We start from the raw sequence: 23981 nt of genomic DNA, 5'->3' as shown, positions 1-23981 counted from the left end.
TTTTTTTTTAAAATAGGCTTGGGGTGGTCCTGTCTGTAAAACTGGTAACCAAGTCAGGCATTTCCAAATCCTCTTTTATGGTACCTATCCAATTTTAGTACTTTATTGATTATTACAGAACAAGAAATTTATAGAAGCTCAGGGTTTATCCAGCCAGTCCAGGAGGGAAGTTTGGCCACAGAACTTCAGGAATTTGGAATGCTGCTGCCCAGGAAGTGGGTAAATGAGGCTGAGGTTTGGCATCAGAAGACAAGTAAGGTAAAATTTTTCATTTCAGCACATTTCTCAGAGCAGAGATAAGCTGCAGAGATCTGTGATGAGGTTGTTTATGTTATCAGCTAAATGGTTTTGAACAGATACAGCATCGCTTACTTGGAGCACATGGACACGAACTTCTGAAAACAGTGAGATTAAAAAGAAATGTAAGGAGGTTTTTTGGACTTCAGTCTTCATCCTGCAGCCAGAGCAGCCAGGATTCAGCAGTCCACGTCTTTATCAAGCCAAGAATTCACCTCATCTTTCCTCCAGGCCTCTTTCTAATGACCCTCAGGAAAGGTGTTACCCACCTACCAGCAGCCAAGAGTGCAGGGCACTTCCCAGAGTGGAAATAACTCCCTGCAACCTCGCACAGCCTTTGGCTGCCACCCTTCTCCCAGCGCTGGAGGCCAGAGAAGCAGCAGAGATTTGTCTTTGGCACTGGGAGGGAGGTTTGTTAATGCTCCTCCCCAGCAGGAGAGCTTTCATGCCTGACTTGTGGCAGCTGGACGAGCTCTCAGGTCTGACTGGAGCCTCATTGAGGACAGGGCCACCCTCTGATTAGATAATTTCACCTGCCAGAATCTTCTCCTGTGTTCCAAATCCTGCAAAGTTGGGAGGCTACGGCTGAGATCCTCCCGAAGCAAGGTCAAGGGGATGTTCCACCATGGAAAGGGAGCAGTGACACCCCTGCAGCGCCAGGTCTGAGGGTGCCACACCTCCATCCCCTACAAAACCAGCCCTCCTTTATCACAGTGACATCCACATCGCCAGAAACCACCTGGGATTCATTTTAAACGAGGGACAATTTCCAGCCCCAGATCTTTTCCCGGAGCTGCGGCTCGCGGGGTTGGAGGGCACACTCGGCACTGCAGCATTGAAGTTCCTCTCTGAACTGCAGCAGGAGGATGTTTGATCTTTAAATCAGATATGAAGTGATGAAACAGCACCACTCCTATTGATATTGTTTCGTGTCTGAGCTGACAAAGTCGTATTCCCAGGTCAGGTTGTAACAGGCTGGATCCCGCTCCCGAGTCGTGGCTCCCGCAGGATTCAGAAGGAATTACAAGATAAAGAAAAGGACAATTATGAAACAGCCTGTTCACATTTCCACCTAACTTATTCCAGGGAGCGCCAGGGAAAGGCCAAATCATCCCCCTTCAGAAAAAAACCCATTTCCCTTCTGGTGGATCTGAGGGTGATCTCAAGGCTACTTTGGTCTCGAGACCCAAACCAGCCCATTGCAGCTGGAGCAAAAGCTTGTGATGATTTCCATGAGTTAATTACATTTCCATTAGTGAAGAAGTTCTAAAACTTCATTTTCACCCCAGATGCTTTTTGACTCCTACCAAAATAGAGAGGGAAACATGATTTCCTCTCTGCTTTTCTTTATCTATCTCACCCTTAAGAGACTTTGCTCTTAATTTTATCTCTCTGAGCCTTTTCATTTCTCCTTGAATGGACATTTCTTCAACGCTTTAATCATTTTCACAGCCTTCATCCTAAGCTCCCATGCCCAAACTTTATTTGAGGATGCTGGTTCAGGGTGTTTGAGAGGGGGAAACTGTGCCAAAAGGCTGAAAGATTGAACTGTCTTCCTTTTTTAGTTCTTTTTAATTGGAAAATAAGCTGAGAGTCCCAATTTAAGTTCTTTTAAATCCCTTTTGAACCAGAAGCAAGCTACATCCAACCAAATATTTCTGATTATCAGAGTTCTTCAGCACAGGAACATTTTGTAGCTGAAAAAGTCTCGGTCTTCTCCAAGCAGCTCATTTTTGTCCTTCACTTCTGTACTTGTACATCACCCCATGGACCATCAACGTGCTCCTAAAGACTCAGTCTGACTCTGGGACCTTCCAGCTGTGCAGAGCCCAACAGGGAATTTGTGCAAAGGAGAGGAGTCAGCTTTAACCCCTCTTCAGAAACTTCCCTGAGGAACAATCTGCCCACAGATTCCTGCTGAGAGCACCCTCCCCTCTTTGGAGAGCCCCAAGAACAATTTCTATTCCCAGGGAAGCCCAGCCCTGCTCCAATCTCTACTCCTGATCCTCTCCTTGCTTAAATCTCACCCAGCCCAACATGAACTGACTTGAACTGAGCCAACAGCTAAACCCATTATTGTCTAAAATTGGGTTTAACTCGGGAGTGACCTGAACTTCTTGCTCCAGAGGGAGGCTTTTAAAATTCTGCAGCTGATCACGAGAACCACCTACACAAACACACCCAGCCCTGCAGCCAGCTCGGAAACCAAGACAACTCCAGCACTGACAGAATAAAAATACCCACCAGAAAAGCCTGACCTGTTTCCTGAACCTCCACCCTGAGATCACCGAGCGAATGAGTTTGTTTCATTTTTTAATCCAAAACCCACAACAGGAGGTTTTTCTGGCCACCAAATTACGGGAAGGTGGAAGATGGAGGAGGGAGGAGACACAGTTGTGTCACACATGCATTTATCTGATGCTGACCATGCCAGGAGGGAAAGGGTTCTCCTGTGTATGGTTTAGGTGGCCACGCTCCTTTGTGAGGATCAGGGAGCATTCCAAAACCTCACAGGTTTGAGGTGTGCCACAGGAGGCAGGTCTTTCTCAGCCTGAGCTGCTGGGCTTGCCCAGGGCAGAGGAGTGGCCTCCCCACAGTGAGGAGTTCATCCAGAGGAGTCATCCTGCAGCCTGGCCTCATTCCCGTGGGATCCCTTCTTCTGTCCCAACCCCATCAGACCCCTCAGCACAGAGAAGATGCCAGAGAGCTGAAGTTAAGCAAAAAAGTCTTGTGGAATTGTGTGGAAAAGCATCTCCAGGTGCCGATCCTGGTCTTGGCTTGACCTGGAATTCACACATCCTCTGGCTTCTGCCCTGGCCAGAACATCCTGCACACCTCACTGGTGGTTCATCAGGAGCAGAATGGAGAACCAGTTTTCTGAATCCAAGTTATCCAAGTTTTCCAAATCCAAGTTTTCTTGATGTTTTCAGAGAGCCGTGAGGAAGGGAATGGTCTGAGGGCACCCAAAGCCTTTGGGGTGAGGTGTGGATCCAAGGACACGTGCAGATGTGACACTCAGGCTTAGATCACAGCTAAACCTGAGCTGATTTTCCAAATCCTCGCCCTTTCCCACAATCACAGGCAGGTTCCTCTCCTCTCAGATGAGCAGGCACTTTGTCATCCAGAGCTGCTCCCTTGGGAACTGGGACACAGCAGCAGAAGCGCCATTTGAGAACCGGGAGCCTGAGGTAACCTGCAGCCTCCTCCTCATCTAATTATGGGACAGCACTCAACACCACACACAGGACTTGGGTATTTTTGGCTTGGTGATTTGTTTGTTTGTTTGTTTTTAAACTAGGAAGCATTAAAAATATGAAAATAAAGCACTTCGGAGCTGCGGTTGGATTTGCTGCTTTGAGGTTGAATTCCCGGTGTCCACACCCAGCTCCAAGAGCGGCTACCTGTGTTTTCCACCTCTAGGTGCCCACAGGACACGGTTGCCAGGGCAGGATCACACATTAGGAGCAGATCCCAGAGCCCTCTTCCCACCTGCAGGCTCCACAATTGCCTGTGCAGCTGCTTCCCTCACAAGAGACAATATTTCCCTGCCACCCACCTGCCTTTGAGAGCCATAAAAAGCTAAAAATACTGTCTGGACTCTGGACTAATGATCCTGCCTGCCTTTGATAAAGCCCTGGCTGCCATGAGGAGCAACCCTTGCTTTCATTTGGGATGGTCACTCCTACTTGACAGCTGCCCAGCTTCAGGGAGAGGTAAACACCCATAAATATTGTCTGGCAGCCCCTCTTTGTGAGCGCAAAGCCTCCGGGAAGCACAAACAGGCACAGAACGTGGAAATGGGCACAAAACCTGGATGGTTTTGTTTCCTCTCTCTTTGATAGAAAGGGGTTTGTTTGTGCCTCAGCTTCTTGGCTCTTGGTGCTGTTCCATCATTATCACTTCCCATCCCCAGGTATTCGATACCTCGCAGTCCCTTTAATAAAGTAAGAGAGCAGCACATCAATCTCATTATCTGTTTGCCCTTGAGAAGTTCTCTGACCTGAAACGTTTGGTTTGCCACCACCAGAGCAGAGCCAGAGAAGGATAATTTCGGCCAGGGAAGGGCTGTCCCCACCTGCAGGTCCTCTGAGGGGCTGGGACCATCTGCAGCCTTCCTCTAAGCACAGCCCGGAGTCCTCCTCTGCCCAGGAAAGTCTCCTGATTTAGCAGCCAGCCACACAATTACTCACCCACCCGCTTCTCTCAACCTGCCTCCAGCCACCCCCACCAAAATCGATGCAGAAAAGCCACTACAAGCAACAAAAAAAGACACGAGCCCTAATTAACACTCCAAGAGGCTCGGCACAGCCTGGGTCCTGCTCTGCTCGGGGAAACAGGCCCAGAGGGAAAACAGGTTCCAGTCCCAAGGAAGCTGCTGCCCCACTGGGCAAAAAAGGAAATGGGGACATTTGCCAGGTGGATTTAGAGCCCTCAAACCCTTCCTCCCTCTCCAGTCTTCTCTGAAGGGAACGGCTTCTGCAGCTCCCCAAGAGCCCAGACAGCCAAGGGACAGAGGACAGAACAATTCCTGTTCAACCTGAGACCTCACACGCCCTCCTCCCTCCCAGTTACAAACTCTCTCTGCTTCAAAAACAAGAATTTGGTTGCTTGCCTTCCTCCCTTGCTGCCCTCACCCTCCAGCTGGAACACCAGGGAACACCTTACAGGTAAATTCCCTGTGTCTTGCCCACCTTTATCTGATTTCATTTCAGAAGGGACCCTTTGCTCTTCTGAGCCAGCAAGTGTCCGTCCATCACTGGAGCATAAAAGAAATTGAAAACAAGGCCCAGCTGCATTAAAATCCATAAAGGCTTTGCTCCTTGCATGACTCATGCACGGTGCTGACAGCACTCGCCCCGAGTCCATCACCACCCCAACCAAACAGCTCCTTTTCCTTGTGACAGCCAACCAGGACTGATCTTGTTCCTTCCCAAAGTGTCCCTTTTCCCAACTCCTGTTGCTGCCCTGCTTTGCTTTCTAGCACACAAGTGCCAAAATTGGGAAAGTGGAGGGAAATCGGCACTTTCCTGCTCCGACCCCTTCGTTCCCTGCATCTCCAGACCCAGAGGAGATAAACAAAGCATTGAGAACTACCTAAAGGGATGCTGCAGGGCATCCAAGGGGGTTGATTTCATTTGAATTTCATTTTTCTAGTTACTTCTATAGTTATTTGCAGGTGGAATATGGAATCAAAGGATCACAGAAAGGTTTGGGTTGGGAGGAACCTTAACAATCATCCAGTGCCACCCCCTGCCATGGGCAGGGACACCTCCCATTGTCCCAGGCTGCTCCAAGCCCTGTCCCAGCCTGGCCTTGGACACTGCCAGGGATCCAGGGGCAGCCACAGCTTCTCTGGGCACCCTGTGCCAGGGCCTGCCCACCCTCCCAGGGAAGGATTTTTTTTTCTAACATCTCATCTAAACCTCCCTTTTGTTTGAAGCCATCAGCCCCCCGTCTTGTCACCCTTGTAAACAAAGCACACCAGAGCCAGCCCCAGAGCCCAGATATCCTCATTTAAGGCCTTCTGAATGCAGAGGAACATGCACATGGGAAGAAAGAAATGCTGGAGCCAAAGCTTCTGTGACTATTTGAAAGCTTTAAGAATCCCAGCCCTCAACCAGGCATTTCCTCCTCAAACACTTCCCCGGTCACTTCCCTCCCCACACCCTGTCCGGGAGGTGCATCCACCTCGAAGGGGCAGATGCAAGGTCCAAACCTGCTGCACAGCCCGGGCTGGGTGGTTCCTGTGCCTCCCACTCTGTCAGTCATCACTGCATCCAAGGCTGCTGCTCCTCAAACACGGCACCAGGAATAGCAGCTCCCACTGCCCACATAGCAGGATGATCCTGGTAACCAGCAACGCTCACATCGAGGATGAGCAGGGCTTTATGCTGTTACTAAATGAGTTGCCTTCCAAATTATTAGCGGCATCAGGAGCTGGGAGCAGATTTCTCAGACAATCAAGATAATTCTGGCTTTTGTAATTTGTTCCAGACAGCCTGAGACATCCGTACCCGCACAGAGACTTTGTGCACATCATTTGGCAGCTCCGGGCCTGGCACACGCTGTCTCTGCCAGTCCCACCCAGAGATGCAGGCAGCTGATCCAACTGGCTCAAGAAGCCACCAGGACTCTTCGAGAGTGTTTAATCCAGGCTGGTTGGAAGCCAAAAGAAATTAATTCTGCTCATAAAGGGCAGAGCATGATCCTGTTGAGCACTCCGTTGTTTCATACCAGCCTTTAGGCACTCTTGGTGTTGGACAAACACCACGTGGTTGTGGTCGCTCCATGAGGACCTGGCAGAACTGGGGAAGGAGCAGCAGCAAAGCCTGTGGTGCACAGAAAAGCCCTCAGGTCAAGGGAGGTTGGACAGCAGAAATCTCTCACTGGGGAAATGCTGGCCTTTCATAAAACTATAGGCATGCAGGAAAAGGAATTGTGCTTCAAAACACTAGAAGGCACCAAGGGGAATCTCTGGTGATAAAAAAGGGACAAGCATCTCCTTTCTTGGCGTATGGAATTAAACCCTAATGCTCATTATCCATGATATGATGAAACCAAAAGTCTAAACAAGCTGCAAAACACAACTGAGGACAGACCCCTTGGACATCAAGGTTTAAAAGCCTTTTTTTTCCCCCTTAAAAATCCCTAGACATGTGAATATTGGAAATCAAAGATCAATATCACTTTGTCCATGCCTTGCTCTCCATCCTTCCCCTCAGCACACAGCCCTGGGCACCAGCTCCATGCAAACCCAGCTGTTCTTCAGGCTTTGCATCCAAAACCTGGGAGAAAACCTCCCTTGAACTCCAAGAGGAGCAGCTCTGAACCCTCCAGGCCCTGAATCAGAGCTCATGGCTCCAACTGAGGAATTTGGGGACAGGACAGATTTGTTCCCAAAACAACTGTGGATTTCTGAGATTTTCAACCCAAAACACGCAGCAGCAACAGAGTTAAGAAGTCCCTTTTACCTCCACCTTGGAAAAGTGCATCAAGATCATCCAGTCCCAGGCCAGTTGAGAAACTGCAATTTTGTGTGATTTAGAGCTGCTAATGGGTGATGTCACCACTGGAGCCAATGCAATCCCAACAGAAACGTGGAAGTAAATTGAGCAGGAGCTATAAAATGTGTGTTTTTCTCCCCGACAGCAGCAGGCCCTTCCCAGCAGGGGCAGCTTTCATGGACACTCATCTACAACTGGTGGAGATCACAGGAAATCAGTAAAAAAATCACAGAGGAAACCAAGTCTTTCAAGGAGAGCAACCTATTCTTTTCCCAGGCCTTTATTAACAGCAGATCCACAGGTTTCCTTGGAAGCAAATGAGAAATAGGCACCACAGCATTGCTGGGAAAAGAAACCGAGGGAGTGTTTTCTGGAACAGCAAACCAAAGCCATTTTGGGCCACTATCTGTTAGACTCGAGTTTAGCTCAATAGGATATTGATCCTGGCTGCATGGAACACAGCCCTGATGTATTTCCTGATTAACAAGTTCTGCTGTCTGCTTTTGACAAACAAAATCTCCCTCATTGCGGGTAGATAAAAATTACATTTATCAATAATTCCAGGGTGCAGGCATTGAGTAGCCAAAAAAAAAAAAAAAAAAAAAAAAAAAAAAAAAGGGTTGGAAAAAGCAGGTGGGAAGGATTGCTGCATGATCACTGGAATATTTACATAAGGCTAAGTTCAATCAATGCAGAGCCTTCCCCCACAGCCTCCTCCAAAACACACCCAGACTCTGGCTGGCCTTTTTCCTATGGAAACAGAGAATGAGAGCAGAGCTGCTCTTTGCTTTTCTGGGGCTTAGCTAAAAGCTGAAAATGAGATCAGGTTTTCTGACATTCACCATTTACCTTAATAAAAACGGGAGCTCGGCAGGATTAGCAGGTACACAACTCTGTGCGGGGTATCATGGAACATTCTCATGATTTTTCTTGCTTACACAGAAATAATTTTTAAAAAAAAGAAAAATAAAAAAAGAAGAGGAACCAAAATCCCTCTATAATACTGAAGATCAATGTGAAACTGAGCCTGGGAGCTGAGCACTGCCTGGGAAACATGAAGTAGCATTTTCAAGTAGGAATCTTGCACATATGGCAAAGGGAAGCTTTTGATAGAGTAGCAAAATGATATTTCAAAAACTGATGTCCTACCTATCTATATTTATAAGAACACATTAAGTACTGGCTTAGCACTGTCCTTTTTTATTATTCCCTAATAAATTACAGCTTGATCATTTTCTGAAACACACAGATCTGAGCCTGCCTTCCACAGAAGTGAAAATGAAGGTCCCACTCGTGTCACCACCTTGCAGCCCCTCCCTGGAGGATTTGTCAGCGGGAAATTTCTTGCTCATCAAGCTGACTTTGAAGCCTTGATGCAGAAACGAGGAGGATTTTGTCTCAAATGAACAGCCCTGCACAGGATTCCCCTCTCACCCGAGCTCGGGCAGGCAGTGGGCACAGAAAAGGGTTCTGGCCACTGAAGGAAACCCAAGGAAGAGGAACTCCAAGTTTCCAGCACAGCCCCATGGCAACACAGGAGTGAACTAAGGACTTAATCATGATCTGGGCAATGCACAGCCACACACACCAGGCTACAGAGAAAACACTAATTCAACTCCCTGTGTGAGGCTGCAGAGCTTTCAGTGCTCCCTCCACCTGGGCTGGAGGGATTCAGGAAAGCGTCAAACCGAGCATGAGTAACCCTGTTATTTCCAGTGCCTTCCTCCTAGCGCCAAAAACCGGGCACGAGCACCTTGTTAAACCCAGCCCTGGAATTACCAGGATTAGAGGTGTGGATTTCCTCAGTGGAGATGACTCTTAGGCTTGATGCCGATGAGTTCAGCCTTTGCCACCCCTGCACTGCTGCCTGGTGGGAAGCCCTTGTACGAGACAATTTCAGCAGGGCCCAGTTGGTGTCACCATTGGAAACAGCAGCGGTGACGTTAACAGGATGGCACTTCAAAGGCACCCGCGGGGTTGCAGATGGCACCGGGGGTCCTTGTTCCAGCTGTCTCATCAAGCTGATATTCCACAATTATTTTCCAGGATCAAACAGTGCTGCAAGGAGCTCCCACAAGGAGCCCAGCACCGGGGAGAGGCCGGGGGCACCGCGCATTCCGGGGGGATCCCACGGCCCTTCCAGCCCCTGCAACAAAACTCAGAATGTCTCGGTTGTAAAATGAAACCAACAAACTCTGGAGTGTTGTGTTTATGAAGAAAAAAAAAAAAGATAGAAGAAGTTTGAACCATGCCTAAGCAATATGGCTGGGATTCAGAAAAGCTTTTCTTTAGAGCCTGAGCTTGAAGAGAACCACTGGAGTCAGCTGAATTCCAGCCTATACTGGAATGCTTTGCTGTAGGATAAATTCAACCAATGCCCAAGTCCTTCCCAGAATCAGGGCCTTGATTTTCTATTTTTTTTTTTTTAACACAAACAAAGGTGTGGAGCTAACTAGGAATCAGAACAGAGCGTCAGTGAGAATAATTGTAGCATCTGTGCTAATTCTCTTTTCATCCTGGTACCCCCTGCTTCTAAGTATGGAAATCTGATTCTCCTAGTGCCTCCACTGAAGTTCCTATTGATTAAATACCCAGCCCCAGCAGCAGGAGAATCAAGCCCTGCATATTTATTCTCTTCCCCTTAATACATCAAGAATTCCCTTTGGCCTCTCAAGTGCTGTATCACAGGGTGCCCTGAATGCAAATGGAATTACAGTGATCATGTAGCTAATGAATACATTTGTATATGTATGCAAGCATTTCCCTACTCCACACCACCACCAGGAGCAGGGAGTATCCACGTTCCCCACACACACGGGCTGGGAAGGTGTGGGAAGGGATGGATATGGGAAGCATATCGACAGCAGGAGCCAGGCTGCAGTTTCTGGGGAGAAATGAACTGAAATCCTTCCAAGATGAAGGCTGCAAGCTCAGGACCTCACGCAGACCTTTGGATCGTTTCCTCTGAAGCTTTAAAGCCCAATTTGTAGACTAGAAGTGTTCATGTTTATGTTTTCATTATCCACCAGCATCACCCTCTATTTATATAAATAGACAGAAACTGCTGCAATGCATAATGTAAAATATTGTCAGCACTTTCAGGAGAGAGATCAGTGATATCATCTCAAACCAGGGTACAAAATGCACACGTAACCTTTTCACCTCCATCCTTAATAAGACATTTTGAATTCTTTTCAAGCACCTTCAAAATCTTTTGAGAAAAATTATTTTATAGGGGAATAAATTCATTCCTGCAGAAACTTGGCTGATTTCAGAGGTGTAACAGCTTAGAAACAGGATGTATTTAATTTGTTAGCGCACTCCATGTTGACTTCTAAAGTCATCCTGTAACGTCAGAAAATAAATTGATTTAAATCAGGTTCAAGTACCAGTGGCAATTAGAACCTGCAAAGTCACAGAAATGTCAGGAAGTGTCTGGATCAGATACACACTGGAATACCTACAAAGAAATATCCTCAAAACCACTTTTGAGTTGGTTCAAACACTTGGCAAGTGATGCAGTCAGCACAAGAGCCATTCTTTGGACTTACTACAGCCAGAAATGCAGGTTTTTAGTGCTATTCCACTCCAGTCAACCCCGGACCAACCCAGAGTAAACAAACACCACAGATCAGGGTGAGAGTCCCCTTTGAGCTCAGGGGGAGAGGAGGCCACTTACCCTGTGAGGACCACGACAAAATCCATCACGTTCCAGCCGTTCCGCAGGTAAGAGCCTTTGTGAAAAACAAAGCCCAGAGCGATGATTTTGATACCAGCTTCAAAACAAAATATTCCAATAAAGTACGGCTCAGTGTCGTCCTGGAAAAGAAGGGAAATCAAAGGAGTCAAGGCGATATCCGTGTTCCTGCTCTGATAACCAGCCCTCTAAACAGCTACAGGCACCAGCTTCACACCTTTGCCACTCTTTGAACAGAGCTGAAATTTGAAGGTTTAGGTTTACTGGAACAAAGCTCAGAGAGGAATTTCGTTATTATTTCTCTGAAATGAATTTTCTTTACAAATTGGCAATTCTGTTGGCCTTCATCCTGATGGTTTCACGCCACACTTTCCACCTCTATGGAATGTTCTGGAGAGAATTTTGATGGGGAAATTTTGCTCTAAGGGTATATTTAAATTAGAGATGACAGGTTTCTGGAGTCATTGGCATGGAAGATGCTCCACAATTCATCCAGGAACCTGAACCAAGAGGGTGTCTTGGGACGCAACAGCCAGCACAGCAAGCCTGACAGCACTGACAGGAAATTATTTATTTATCATTTATTCCATCAGTTCTTTCTTCACTCCTTCTCCTCCTTTTATCAATTTTCACAGCTGCAGCCTCATTTGTTTTCCTTTCACTGGGGATTTGGTTCAGGGAGAAATCCCCAACTCCTCTCATGAACAGCAGGAGCAGCAAGATTTGTGTCTTGGGTCCATGGTGCAGACTAACACATCCCCTGGGATCGCAGATTCGTGTCCTTGCTCACTACAGAAAAATCAAGCTCAGTCTCTACAGTTTTAGTAAACCTTTTATTCCACCTCTGCACCAGATCTCTCAGGATTAGACTTTATTGACAGGAGTTTCAACACAAATTCAGTGCCAAATGGAAGCATTCACATTTGGAAGGAAGATTTGGGCAAGAAAAAGGAACAAAACAGGAGGTAAAAGCAATGGGCATCAATTTCAAGAACTTCTTCATCAGCTTTGGCACCAGTAACCAATTTCCAAATGTGCCTTAGGTCCTGGTTCTCAGTTGAATTCAATGGAAGTAAAGCAGCCCTACCCAAAAAAAGGAAGCAAACTTCCACACTGACAGATTGGAAATCTCTTTTCCAGTGGCTTGGGCATTTCGGGCCACCAGACCCAAAGAGCTGAGCTGCCGTTTGAGCCATAGTTGTCTACACTTTGCAATTCTCCCAATGACAGTGGGGGATTGATTGTTCTGTGATGGAAAAAGAGCAGGAACGTCGAGGTTGTGGCCCCAGAACCAAGGAGGAAGCAGATTTGACACGAGCGCAGCAACTGCTGCTCAGACCCACACTTTGGGACAGCAGAAATTAAGGTTTTCACCCCTAAAAGTTGGGTCTGCTCAGCCCAACTGTTTGAGAGTTGATTAGAGGGGCCCTCAGCCCTGGGTGTCCCTGCCTGTCCCTGTCTGTCCCCATGTCTGTCCCTGTGTGCAGGGAGGGCAGAGCAGGCCCAGGCTCTGCTCCAAGCCCAGCAATGGCACCAGAGCCACGGGCAGGGGCTGAGCCCAGCAATTCCTCAGCAGTGCCCAGCCCTGAGCAGAGCCCAGGCAGGCTGTGGAGTCTCCCTCACTGGGAATATTCCAGAACCATCAATCCTGTGCTCTGGGATGGCCCTGCTGGAGCAGGGAGGTGGCCCCAGATGACCCCACAGGTCCCTTCCAGCCTAGCCCACCCCAGGGGGCTTGGCTGGACATGACCCAGCTCAGCAGGTCCACCAGAGAGCTCCAATCGCACAGGATTCCTCCAAGCTGCTGGAAAATACAACCCCTGGAGAGGCTTCTCCATCTGCAGCTGAATTTGGGGTTTGTTCCCCATATCCCTACACACCTCAGTGGGAACAGCTCTTCCACATATTTCATCTTTCACCCCATGTCACCTCTATTCCCCTCCGCCTTTCCCACCTCACAGCCCCAGCAGCTCCACCTCCCTTGGCCCTGTGCTGAGGTGACAGTCACCCACAGGGACACTCACAGGGAGCAAAACAGAGCAGGAGCCTGTTAAACTCACACTGGGCTCTGGCTGAAATGGAGAGGAGAAAATGAAAACCCACCCCCAAAACCGGCCTCCCTTCCAGCCAAAGAGGGGTTTGCACAAGCAGCAGCACCTCCGAGCCCCCTGTCCCTCACTGATGCTGCTCAGAGGACACAGGAGCCACCACTGCCCGACCTCCAGCTGCCAATCCCAGAGCTGTTTACCCACAGAGAATCGGGAACAAAGACCATCAGTCCTTTTATGACCTTCAACAGAAATCCTACAACACACATCTTCTTCCAGCGGCTGCTCCACGGCAAGAGCTGGAGGCATCCCAGGGCTCCAACCCAGCACAGAAAAGAGGGAATACGGGAGAAGGGGACAGAAATCATCCTGTGTGATTCCAGGAGAAGCTCCTTACAACTCCTCTGCCTTCCCTCATGGACACAGGAGCCCTCTGACAACCCAATCCACCTGTTCTTCAAACCCCCCCCCCAACAGCTCCTGGTTCAACAGCGCCAGATAACGTCTGCACACAAAGGCCTCCCAGCCCATCCCAAATTCCCAGCCCACAACTACTCGCATGCCTCTAAAAATAGCTCTTCTAACACACACCAAAAAAGCTACCTTTACCCACATCCACTCCTCCACATTACTCCCTCACTTCCTTGAAGCCTGGTATCTACTCCAGTCTCTGCTCAATCTAGGTCAGGTGCCTGATGATTACAGCTCCCAGCTTTAAAGAGCCAGGCTCCAGGTACTCCAGGGTTTGATGGGATGCGCTCTTCCCAAAGCTAGGGCTACACAGAGCTCTTAGGAAGTGGGTCAAAGGAGTTTTTGTCAGCTTCTAGGGAAGCAGGCAGGCTCACGGATGGATTTGGGTATTCATTACAAAGAAAAACTCTCATCTGTAGGGTTGGCAGGGAGTAGCTGGGGAAATAAGAGGCGAAAGAAAGAGGCTCTTTTCTAAAGCCTGCCTAAATTTACACTGATTCAGCCCAAGAATCAGGGCAGGAACAGCAAGATGAAAAAAAAATTTATGCCCCACTGGGGAGAGGTCCTGCAGCTGAAAAACAAAGGATTTGCCTGACTGTGATGGAAGGAGGGAATGACATGGGTGAGGCAGTGCTGAAATGGCCCTGCCTCAGCTCAGAGTCCCTGCTAGGACATCCTGAAGCCCCTTCAGACCAAAGGCTGTGCCCCTGCTCGGGTTCCAGAGGGGCAGAGCAGGTGATCATGAGGATCCATGTGCGTACTTGGAAGGAGGGCAGAGAATCTGAGCAGCAGCCAGAGCTGTGCCAGCAAGTTGTTTGCTGTGGACACAGCAGAGCTTGAGGCTGGGCCAAACACACATTTAATCAATATGTTTCTGATCAGAAACAACTTCTGAGTCTGGAAAGTCATTACCATTCCTACTTCACGTCCTAGTGTCTTTCCTTGGCCTTCAGATGTGACAGCCTGGAGAGGTTTGGGTGTGAAAGGCTTTGTTCATGCAAAGGTTAATATGAGCAGCTCACATATTACTGCTCCAAGTGCCTGTGGATGGGAAAGAGCATTTAATCCATTAGTAAATTGCCAGAGCTGTCACACTGAAAATCTGGGAAAACTTGTATTCTGTCCTCACGTCCAGAACACCCGGGGGAGCCAAACACCCCAAGCCTGCAGTGAGCACCCCAAGCAGCCCCTCTGGTGCCTTCCCACAGAAGCTGCCCCAGAGCAGGGCAGAAAAGAGATTTCCTGTCCTGCAAGTTCTGAGATCACCACTGTCCTTCTGGGAGAAGTTTTCTCCTCATGGAAAACGGAGCAATCAGGAAGGAGACAGGGAGAGAAGGAGGTCTCGGTGTGACAGCCCACAAGGCCATTTGGGGCTGGGAGGGGAAGCTCCCATTCCCACATTTGGAGCTCTCACCAGCAGTCCCTGGGCTGCTCAGAACAGCACCCTCAGCATCTCTGCAGATGGCATCACTCCAGTGTGTACAAACAGTGCAATATTCATTGGGATGGAGGGAGGCTGACTCCACAGCCCACTGGCTACAGAGCTGGGTGGGGATGGACGGGGGCAAACCTGTTCCACTGGGCAATTCCTGATGTGAGGGAAACATTCCCAGCATCCAGAGCACCTGAGACTTCCAGCTCAGAGCAGGAAAGAGCCTTGGGGTGGTCAGTCTGCTGCCGGCGGGAGGATGAGTTTATTCCTCTGTTTGATGATCGAGGACCTGAGGCAGTCCTGCAGATCACCACTAAATGCTCTGATCACCGGACTGGTGCATGCTCAGAGCCCTGATCTTGACCAGAATTTCCAGCCCAGAGCCAAGGAATGCTTTTCTGTTCATCCAGAAAATGGGCAGAGAGAGAATTCTCCTAACTCGGACACTCAAAATCTTGGAATATTGCATGTACTGAGACGTGCTCAGTTAACCCTGTCGGACAGTAACAGGAGCACAGAAAACAGCCCATTGAGACTGCACTGCAGGATCATGTCCTGGGTCTTGGAGAGATAAATAAAGGAAAATTTTGATTAAAAGACAAAAATAATTAAAAGGTTTGCATGGGCTCCTTCCTTTTTTTCTCAGCTTTAACCAACTATCTTAATTTTTTTTTTCTTTGTATCTGTGGAACAAATTATCTGGGCAACTTCAGATTTCCATCAACAATTCCACTGACATCTCCCAGTTACAAAAGGCTTGTGATGTGCACCTCATATCCTTAATGTCTGATTAACTCTTCACTGATGATCTCCAATTTGGAGATTTTAATGAATCTAAATTAAAAGAAAAAAGAGAAAAAAAAGCCATACCCATTAACCATTACCCAAAAAAGACCAATTCCATTTGTGGTAAAGACAGCAATAAAGCACCTGCTGTTCTGCGTGGACTTAGAATTTGGCTGAAAAAGCCTGCAAATATATGGGAAATGTATGGGAACATTTCCCCGCTGCGGTTTAACATGGGTTTGTAACATTTCCAATGAAACAACTTCCAGTTTATAGAAGTAACAGGAGAATTCTGAAGAGGTTTCACTTTGAATACTAGAAGACAGTTTGTCTTACTCACAATGCTTATTCTTTCCAGCTTATGTTGAAAATAAAAAGTGTTTCATGCCTTGTAAAGATTCTCAGTGTTACTTTACGAAAAATTGTTTTATACTTGAGCGTTATGAATGTGCTGTAGTTAAAATCACTTCAAGATATCTGGATTAAACATAACAGTGCTTGAGACAAAAATCAGGGGTTAATTCTTCCTTCCACTCCGAGGCAGAGCCAACAGGGCAGAGATTGTGCATTTGACTCGCTCAGCTCTCTCGCACTGTCCAGTGATAATGCCAGTAAGTCTCTTTGGAATGATTTAGGCAGGATCTGAAGGTGTGTGTGCTGTAAAATGGAATTAATACACTGGCAGAAAGGACAATAAAATGCCTCTAGGATGGTCTTATAAATCAAGGGATAAAGGGAAACATAAAACCAACATGAACCAAAGGATTGCCGAGCCAGAACATCCCCAAAACTGCTTTTCCCCCTCACTAATCCGTATGTTTATAACCATGGAAGGCACTTTCCCAGCTCTGTCCTGGCCCTAAACCTGTGCTTTGCACACAGCCCCGGGCTGGCCTTGCCAACCAACCCCAAAGCACACAAAGACAGGTTTAACGGCAGAAAGATCTACATACAGTCATTGATTCGTGTTATCCTCATATCTTCTTAATTAAAAATAATTCCAACAGAGAGAAAATGAAGGAGGGCAGCCAGCAGGAGTGGATCCATTTCCAAACCAGCATCAAATTCTGACCCTGATTCTCCCGATTTCTCACTAACACACTTTCTACTGCTTGCGGAGAACGAGATTCTGAGAGTTGCCCACTGGTATGGGCCATCCATGGGAACTGCAGCAACCACTATTCAGAGGCTCTCGTTTCTGGCAGCAAGCCTAATGTTATCTTTGTTTGCATAATAAAGCATCTACATGGGAAACACATATGGATCCATATTTATCCATCCTTTGAACATGCACCAGGCTTAATGCATTTAGGCATGCAAGACATTCCAGATCATTAAAAGTAGGAGAAAAATCAATCCAACCAAGAATTACACAGTTTTCCTACAGTGATGATAAATGGGAGAATTATTTTGAAGCTATTCTTCTATTTTCTTTTGAAATAAGGTAATTGGGCTCATTACCATAAAGCCTGCGGGTAAATTATTTTTCTCTGTAAGCTGGTTGCTCTTTTTTTTTTTTTTTTTTTTTTTTTTTCTTTTTTTTTTTTTTTTGGAAAGGTAGTGTAATCGTCTGAACCCAAAGTTTGCTTTGAAGGATCTGTGCTGTGGCAGGAAGAGACACACAAATCCTAAAAGGTTACTCTGTTCTACCACTCCCTGGGAAAATGAAAATTACACAGAAGTTCATTTGATTCCAAAGATAATTCTAAGCATTCATCAGCCCCTTCCTGTCCTGGTTTGGAGACAACCTGGGTTTGAAGCTCTTCTGATCATAAAAAGGTCCAGCTCTCTCCTGCAGCTGGGCAGGGCTGGAGTGATGAAGCATTCTTGTGCAGATGGGATCGGGAGGGGACATTCATCCTTGCTGTGACGGGTTTTTTCTGATTGTCAGGTCAATGCCTGTCTGTTTACATATAGATCTTTAAAATAGATCCAAACACTCCCAACCCAGTGGCCGACTGCTTTCTGTATTAGTCCAGGAACAAAACCAATGAAAATGAATGAATGCAACTCACCAATCTCTCTGACATCGGTGTCTTGTCTCCATCCGGCAAATGTTGTTCCAGAGCCAGCACAATACAATTGGCTATGATTGTAGCTAAAATCATGTATTCAAATGGAGTGAGGACCAGAAGTTAAAGAAGACACTGGACAAAACAAGGAGAACCCCGTCCAAATCCTGTTTCTTCCCACAAAGTTGCATTAATTGAGCATTCTAAGATTTCTCTTTTTTTTTTTTTTTTTAAGACATTTGGTCTCCTTGACTTCCTTGGTTCTTTCTGGGATGTGTTTGGAAGAAAAGTAGGCAATTGGCTCCTCTCTTTGAGAGAGTTAGAGACACACACACAATCTGAGCTGCTCAAGGAATTTGAGAGCAAGAAAGCAAAATGTCCAAAGGAAATAAAAAACTATTAATACTGATTGATTTTCAGTGAGATTGATAAACTAAGTTGCCTCCAAATAGATTATACAGCTAAACACCATCTGCTGAATTCTTCTTCAGAATCATTTAAATGATTCAGCACATGGCACCAAGAAGTGATAGGCACGAAAAGTTCAATGTAGAGTATCCACACAGGTCTAAAACATGAATTACTGCTCGATTGCCATGCCCAGGGAAGTGGGAAGGGAAAAGAATCCAAATCCAGCACCAGGTCCCCCCCTTGCTTTTTGTCACTATCTCCCACCCTGAGCTGTGCCGAGCCCCAGCTCTCCCAAGGCAGAGCCGTGCCATGGGCAGCAGCGGGGGCTGAGGGCAGCTGATGGCTCAGCTCAGCACCGAGGGGAGATGGGCTCAGCACCGCGGGGAGATGGGCTCAGCACCACGGGGAGATGGGCTCAGCACCACGGGGAGATGGGCTCAGCACTGTGGAGAGTTGGGCTCAGCACCATAAAGAGATGGGCTCAGCACTGCGGGGAGATGGGCTCAGCACCGCAAGGACATGGACCCAGCACCACGGGGAGATGGACCCAGCACCATGGGGAGATGGACCCAGCACCACGAGGAGATGGACCCAGCACCATGGATGGACCCAGCACCATGGAGAGCTCAGCTCAACACCACGGGGAGCTCCTGTGAGCATCACGGAGAGCTCAGCTGAGCACCAGGGACAGCGCCGAGCCGCACGCAGACACAACACCCTGGAGGGCTCGGCTCAGCTCCGGGAAGAGCTCAGTTTGGCACCGTGGAGAGATTGGTTCAGCATCGCGGGGAGCTCGGCTCAGCACCGTGGTCAGTTTGGCTCAGCACCACCATCAGCCCAGCTTGGCACCACAATGAGCTCGGCTCAACACCGTGGTCAGCTCAGCTCGCCACTGTGGTCAGCCTGGCTTCAGAACCGCGGTCAGCTCAGCTCAACACCGTGCTAAGCTCATCTCAGAACCGTGCTCAGCTCAGCTCAGCATTGTGGCCAGCCTGGCTTCAGAACCACGGTCAGCATAGCTCGCCACCATGGTCAGCTCAGCTTAGCACCACGGTCAAACCCGGCTTCAGCGCCGTGGTCAGCCCAGTTCAGCACTATGGTCAGCCTGGCTTCAAAACCTTGCTCAGCTCAGCTCAACACCGTGATAAGCTCAGCTCAGCACCACCATCAGCTCAGCTCAAGCACTATGGTCAGCCCGGATACAGAACCAGGGTCAGCTCGGCTCAGCACCACGGTCAGCTCGGCTCAGCCGTGGTCAGCTCAGCTCAGCACCACGGTCAGCTCGGCTCAGCACCACGATCACCCTGGTTTCAGCACCACGGTCAGCCTGGTTTCAGCACCACGGTCAGCCTGGTTTCAGCACTGTGATCACCCTGGTTTCAGCACCGTGGCCAGCCTGGTTTCAGCACCACGATCACCCTGGTTTCAGCACCACGATCACCCTGGTTTCAGCACCACGGTCAGCCTGGTTTCAGCACCGTGGCCAGCCTGGTTTCAGCACCACGATCACCCTGGTTTCAGCACCACGGTCAGCCTGGTTTCAGCACTATGATCACCCTGGTTTCAGCACCGTGGCCAGCCTGGTTTCAGCACCACAATCACCCTGGTTTCAGCACCACGGTCAGCCTGGTTTCAGCACTATGATCACCCTGGTTTCAGCACCGTGGCCAGCCTGGTTTCAGCACCACGGTCAGCCTGGTTTCAGCACTATGATCACCCTGGTTTCAGCACCGTGGCCAGCCTGGTTTCAGCACCACGGTCAGCCTGGTTTCAGCACTATGATCACCCTGGTTTCAGCCCCGTGGCCAGCTCAGCCCAGCACCGCGGACAGCCCGGCCCCGCCCGCCCGCCGGCCCCGCCGCTCCGGCGCGGGGAAGGGCCGGTGGCTCCGCCGGTCCCGCCGGCTCCGCAGCGCCGGGGTCCCCTCCCCACAGCCCCCGGAAAGATGCAGCCGAACCGCTCAGAAGGCAGGAGAGGGAAAGACGGAGTCTATCCCCTCAGTCAAGGCGATGCTTTGCCTGTCACCGGGGGTTTGGGGCTTGTTTATCCGGACTTAAATGCAGGTAAGGAGAAATGGATGAGGAAATGCAGCAATCGCAGGGACTGTATAATATGGACAGAAAGATCAGTACGTGTTCGTGAGTGTTCAGGGAGAAGGGAAGTGCATTGACTCCACGGGTGTATTTTTCCTGTTAGCCCCTCAGGAAGTGAAAACTGGGGAAGTCTAAGCAGGAGCTGGCCTCTGTGGCAACTGAAAGTGTTGCTAGGAGGCTGGGAGGAGCTGCTGTTAGCTGAGGATTAATAGGGGTGTGATATGAAATGAAAAGAAAACAACCGGCTCCCCCGAGACCCCCAGTGTAAAGCACTCCTGTACACACACAGACACACAGAATCTGCTCCCTGGGAGCCTCAGCCTGCTCCCTCTGCTCACGGCTCACAACCATCATTCCCAGCAAAGCCCCCTTCTCACTGCAGCTCACTTGGCCTGGGAGCTGGGTCTCAGACAGAAAGCATCTGCCCCTTTCACAATACAGCAGATGATCCCTCTCCCCACTTACTGCCTACTTCTGCCACAAGGCTTTGCTAATTTTAATTTTTTTTTTTCCGTGCAGCCTAAGCTTAGGCTATGCACCTAATCGAAGTGCCATGATTCATGTTGATTCGAATGGATTCCGGAGGGGATGTGCTAAAACCGAGCTGCAATGGTTGCATTCCTGGGATTTACCTGGGCTGTCTATGTCCCCTACTATCAATGCAGCTTCAATACTAAGGTGTCACCATTTTTATCCCACATTTCTTCTATTCACAGGAAGACAGAAGAGAAGAGTTGAAAGGCTCCAAGATGGAAATAAAAATCAGGATTCGTGGGCACGAATCTCACAGAACCCGACTTAAATTGTAGGAAATGTCAATCCATGCACCTGTACATCTCACCCCTAAAGACACCCTGACATGGCTTACACACGCCCCTGGCATCGAGCACACCAAAAGCACCCTCGATGCTCCCACAGAAGCGATTCCCTGATTCCCACATTCCCACTGCCACGGCCGTGCATCATGTCGGGCACACACACACACCCATCACACCGTCTGCATCAGCACCAGACACTCGCCCTGCGCTGCCTGGAGGGGTCTCTGCCCCTCATTCTCCCTCTCCCCCTCCCCACCTTCCCCCCGTGCCCACACAGCCTCCCTGAAAGGATATGGCCACTCTGTTATTCGCTTGGCGTATTTCCGTATAACATTATCTTCACTGAAGATGAAGAGGGATCTGTTGACTGTGAAGCAGTTCTGTTTGACAGGGATGGGGTTGTAGAGAGCCATAGTCCTGGCTCTCTGAGCCATCGACTGTTTATACATCCTTTGGCCGGCTTGGGGGCCACCTTGCCGGCTGCTCCCTCTTCCAGCCCCGGCCGGCCCTCCACCTCCATAGCGGGTTGGCAGATCATCCCCAAACCGAGCCATCCTCGCAGTGCACGGAGCCGGGCGCTACAATCCAAACTGGCAGCCGAGGCGAGAGGAAGACGCATCACAGCGCGCAGCACTTCTCCCTCCGGGGGCTTCAGTTGCGGGATCGGGATCGATCGCGGCAAAAAAATTATATCGATATATAATAAAACAAAACAAAAAAAAATATCCCTTTTTCCTTCCTCCACCCCCTGCGCTTCCCCGCCGCTGTGGCTGCCCGGGGGTAGGAGGAAGGCGCCGGGGCTCCGCTCACCTCCCCGCACAGGTGGCGTCTCTCCGGCCCGACCTCATGGCCGGGGCGGCGGGGGGTGGCCGCGGTGGCCGCGGTCCCTTCGGCGACGGGGCGCTGGGCTGGGAAGGGGCTGCGCTGCTGCCGTGCCCGCCGCGGGAGCGCTCCGCCGTGCCCAGCCCAGCCCGGCACGGCTCCGGCACGGCCCGGCCCCGCCGCATGTGATGCCCGGAGCCAATCGGCCGCCGCGGCTCCGCCCGCTCCAGTCACCGGCACCGGGGGGCGGGCGGGGAGGGAGGAGGGAGGATGGAGCCGGCCCGGCCCGGCCGCCGCCGCCCACCCCGGTAAATACGGCGGAGCCGCGGCCACTCCCCGGGGGAAGGAGGGCTCGGTGCCCCCCCGCCCCTGCGCGGCGCTCGGCGGGCGCGCAGAGCCCCGGCCGGGGGTGCACCCGCTTGGATGGGTGGGGGGCACGGGCGAGGCAGCCCCCGCGCCTGCGCGCCGCTGCCCAGATGTGCCCTGCCCAGATGTGCCCTGCCCAGATGTGCCCTGCCCAGACGTGCGCGGCCCAGCCGCTGCACCCGCGGGCGCCCCGAGGCGCGGGCAGCGCTGGGCAGCGCGGCTCCCGTCACCCCGCCCGTGCCCTCAGAACCCCGCGGGCGCCGAGGGTCTGGGCGGGGGCTCACGGTGTGAAATGGGGTGCGGGGCTCGGGGGCTGCCCAGGCGGCAGCCCCCGGGGGCTCGGGGCCGGGGCACGGGCGGGGGATGCGGGGCGGGGGATGCGGTGCCCGCAGCGCTCACGGCGCTGGGGCGGTGCGGAATGTGCGGCGCGGGCTGGCTGCGAGCGGAGCTGCGCCCTTCTGCACAACTTACTTTGTTTCTCCTTGGTTTGAATGACTCCTGCAGAGCGCTGGATACCTCTAATCCTGTATTTATGGATGAAATCCTTTAATCCTGTTTATTCCAACACCCTCTGTTGCTTCCCTCCAGCACAAGTCAGGGAGATAACTCCTCCTTGTTCCTGGAGCGCCGCACGGCAACAGTCACTGCAGTAGCTGGCGAGGAAATGCTTTTGCATTTTAGGCTAAATCTGGGATACAAACTATTAACTTTGAGAAGGGACCCTCCGGAGAAGTCAGGGCTGTCAACGGGGGGTCATTTTCACTTCCTCCACTGCAAGGAACGCCTGGACTCCGCCGCTAATGTGGTTTTTGCCTTAGTCATCCAAGCTCGGTGCAAAACCAACCCACCGACCAGGCAAGCCTGGAGCAGGAACATCTGCTGGCTTCAGGAGGCAGTCAGAGGGCTGGCAGCAGCCACAAGTGACACAAATCAGGTCTGGCAAGACGCAAAGGGTGACTCTCCGGGAGGAGCAGGCTCCTTTGCGCCGGGGCTGGGTGTCTGAAGGGCGCTCGCTCTCTGCAGCACAGCCGGGAGACGCTCCCGGAGGCGGCACCGGGAGCCGAGGGGAGCCGGGAGCGGCTCTGAGGCTCGGGAAACAGTGAGGGAAGAAGGTGAATCACATCCTGCTGCCTCCAGGGCCGCTCGCAGCAGGAACCGCCGGCCCCCGGCACGGACAGGGAGCTACAAGCCCAGCTCCAGTCTGGAGGTTGCCTCCCCTGCACTCGCTGGCAATGCAATTAAAGGCCTTTTTCCCCTCCCCAGTTTTGGGTAGTTTGCAGATTAAGCAGAGTGCTGGAGTCTTTGGGAATAAAACTTTGTCCGGAGACAGATGCTGGAGTGGTTCAGCATCCCCGTTCCATCCAGACAGACCCTGGGCAGGGATTCAAAGCAGGGTTTCCTCCCAGGAGTCTTCATCCCTGAGCACTGCTCAGCTGACCCACACAAATGGGAAAGTTCCCTCATTTTGTGGATGGAGAAGGAGGGTGCAGGGAGGTCTTCTTTCTTTAAAATTTTCCCTAAAAAACATTTTAATCCTCACTGCATTGTATTCTATGATGGATTTATCTAAGTTTTCCCCAGCTGACTTATTTACTCATTTCATTTTTATTAAACTTTCTTACTTATTGATTTAATTTTTCACTTCTGTGCTTCTGGCCACTACACCCCCTACATCCTTTTCCAGTGGAAAAACCTGAGTTTTTCTCAGTGGCCACTAGAAGAGG

General features: G+C 50.2%; 1 protein-coding gene across 1 annotated transcript in view; it reads right to left on the bottom strand.

Annotated features, from left to right (window-relative positions):
- Nucleotides 1–21730, bottom strand: part of CACNA1B (calcium voltage-gated channel subunit alpha1 B) — a 298701-nt gene extending 276971 nt beyond the window's left edge. Inside the window, exons 1-3 of the mRNA XM_066201321.1 lie at nt 21364–21730; nt 17751–17856; nt 10981–11120 (exon numbers count right to left, since the gene is read on the bottom strand). Of these exons, the coding sequence (XP_066057418.1) occupies nt 10981–11120; nt 17751–17856; nt 21364–21623 (506 nt within the window). The 5' untranslated portion in view covers nt 21624–21730. The remainder of the gene's footprint in view (nt 1–10980; nt 11121–17750; nt 17857–21363) is intronic.
- Between the last annotated feature and the right edge of the window lie 2251 nt (nt 21731–23981).

This window comes from Chamaea fasciata, unplaced genomic scaffold (genome assembly GCF_029207755.1).
Source record: "Chamaea fasciata isolate MVZ Bird 193981 ecotype frontalis unplaced genomic scaffold, bChaFas1.0.hap1 SCAF_20, whole genome shotgun sequence".
Lineage (NCBI taxonomy): Eukaryota > Metazoa > Chordata > Aves > Passeriformes > Sylviidae > Chamaea > Chamaea fasciata.
Note: the sequence above shows the minus strand (reverse complement) of the source record. Positions and strands in the feature narration are given on the sequence as shown.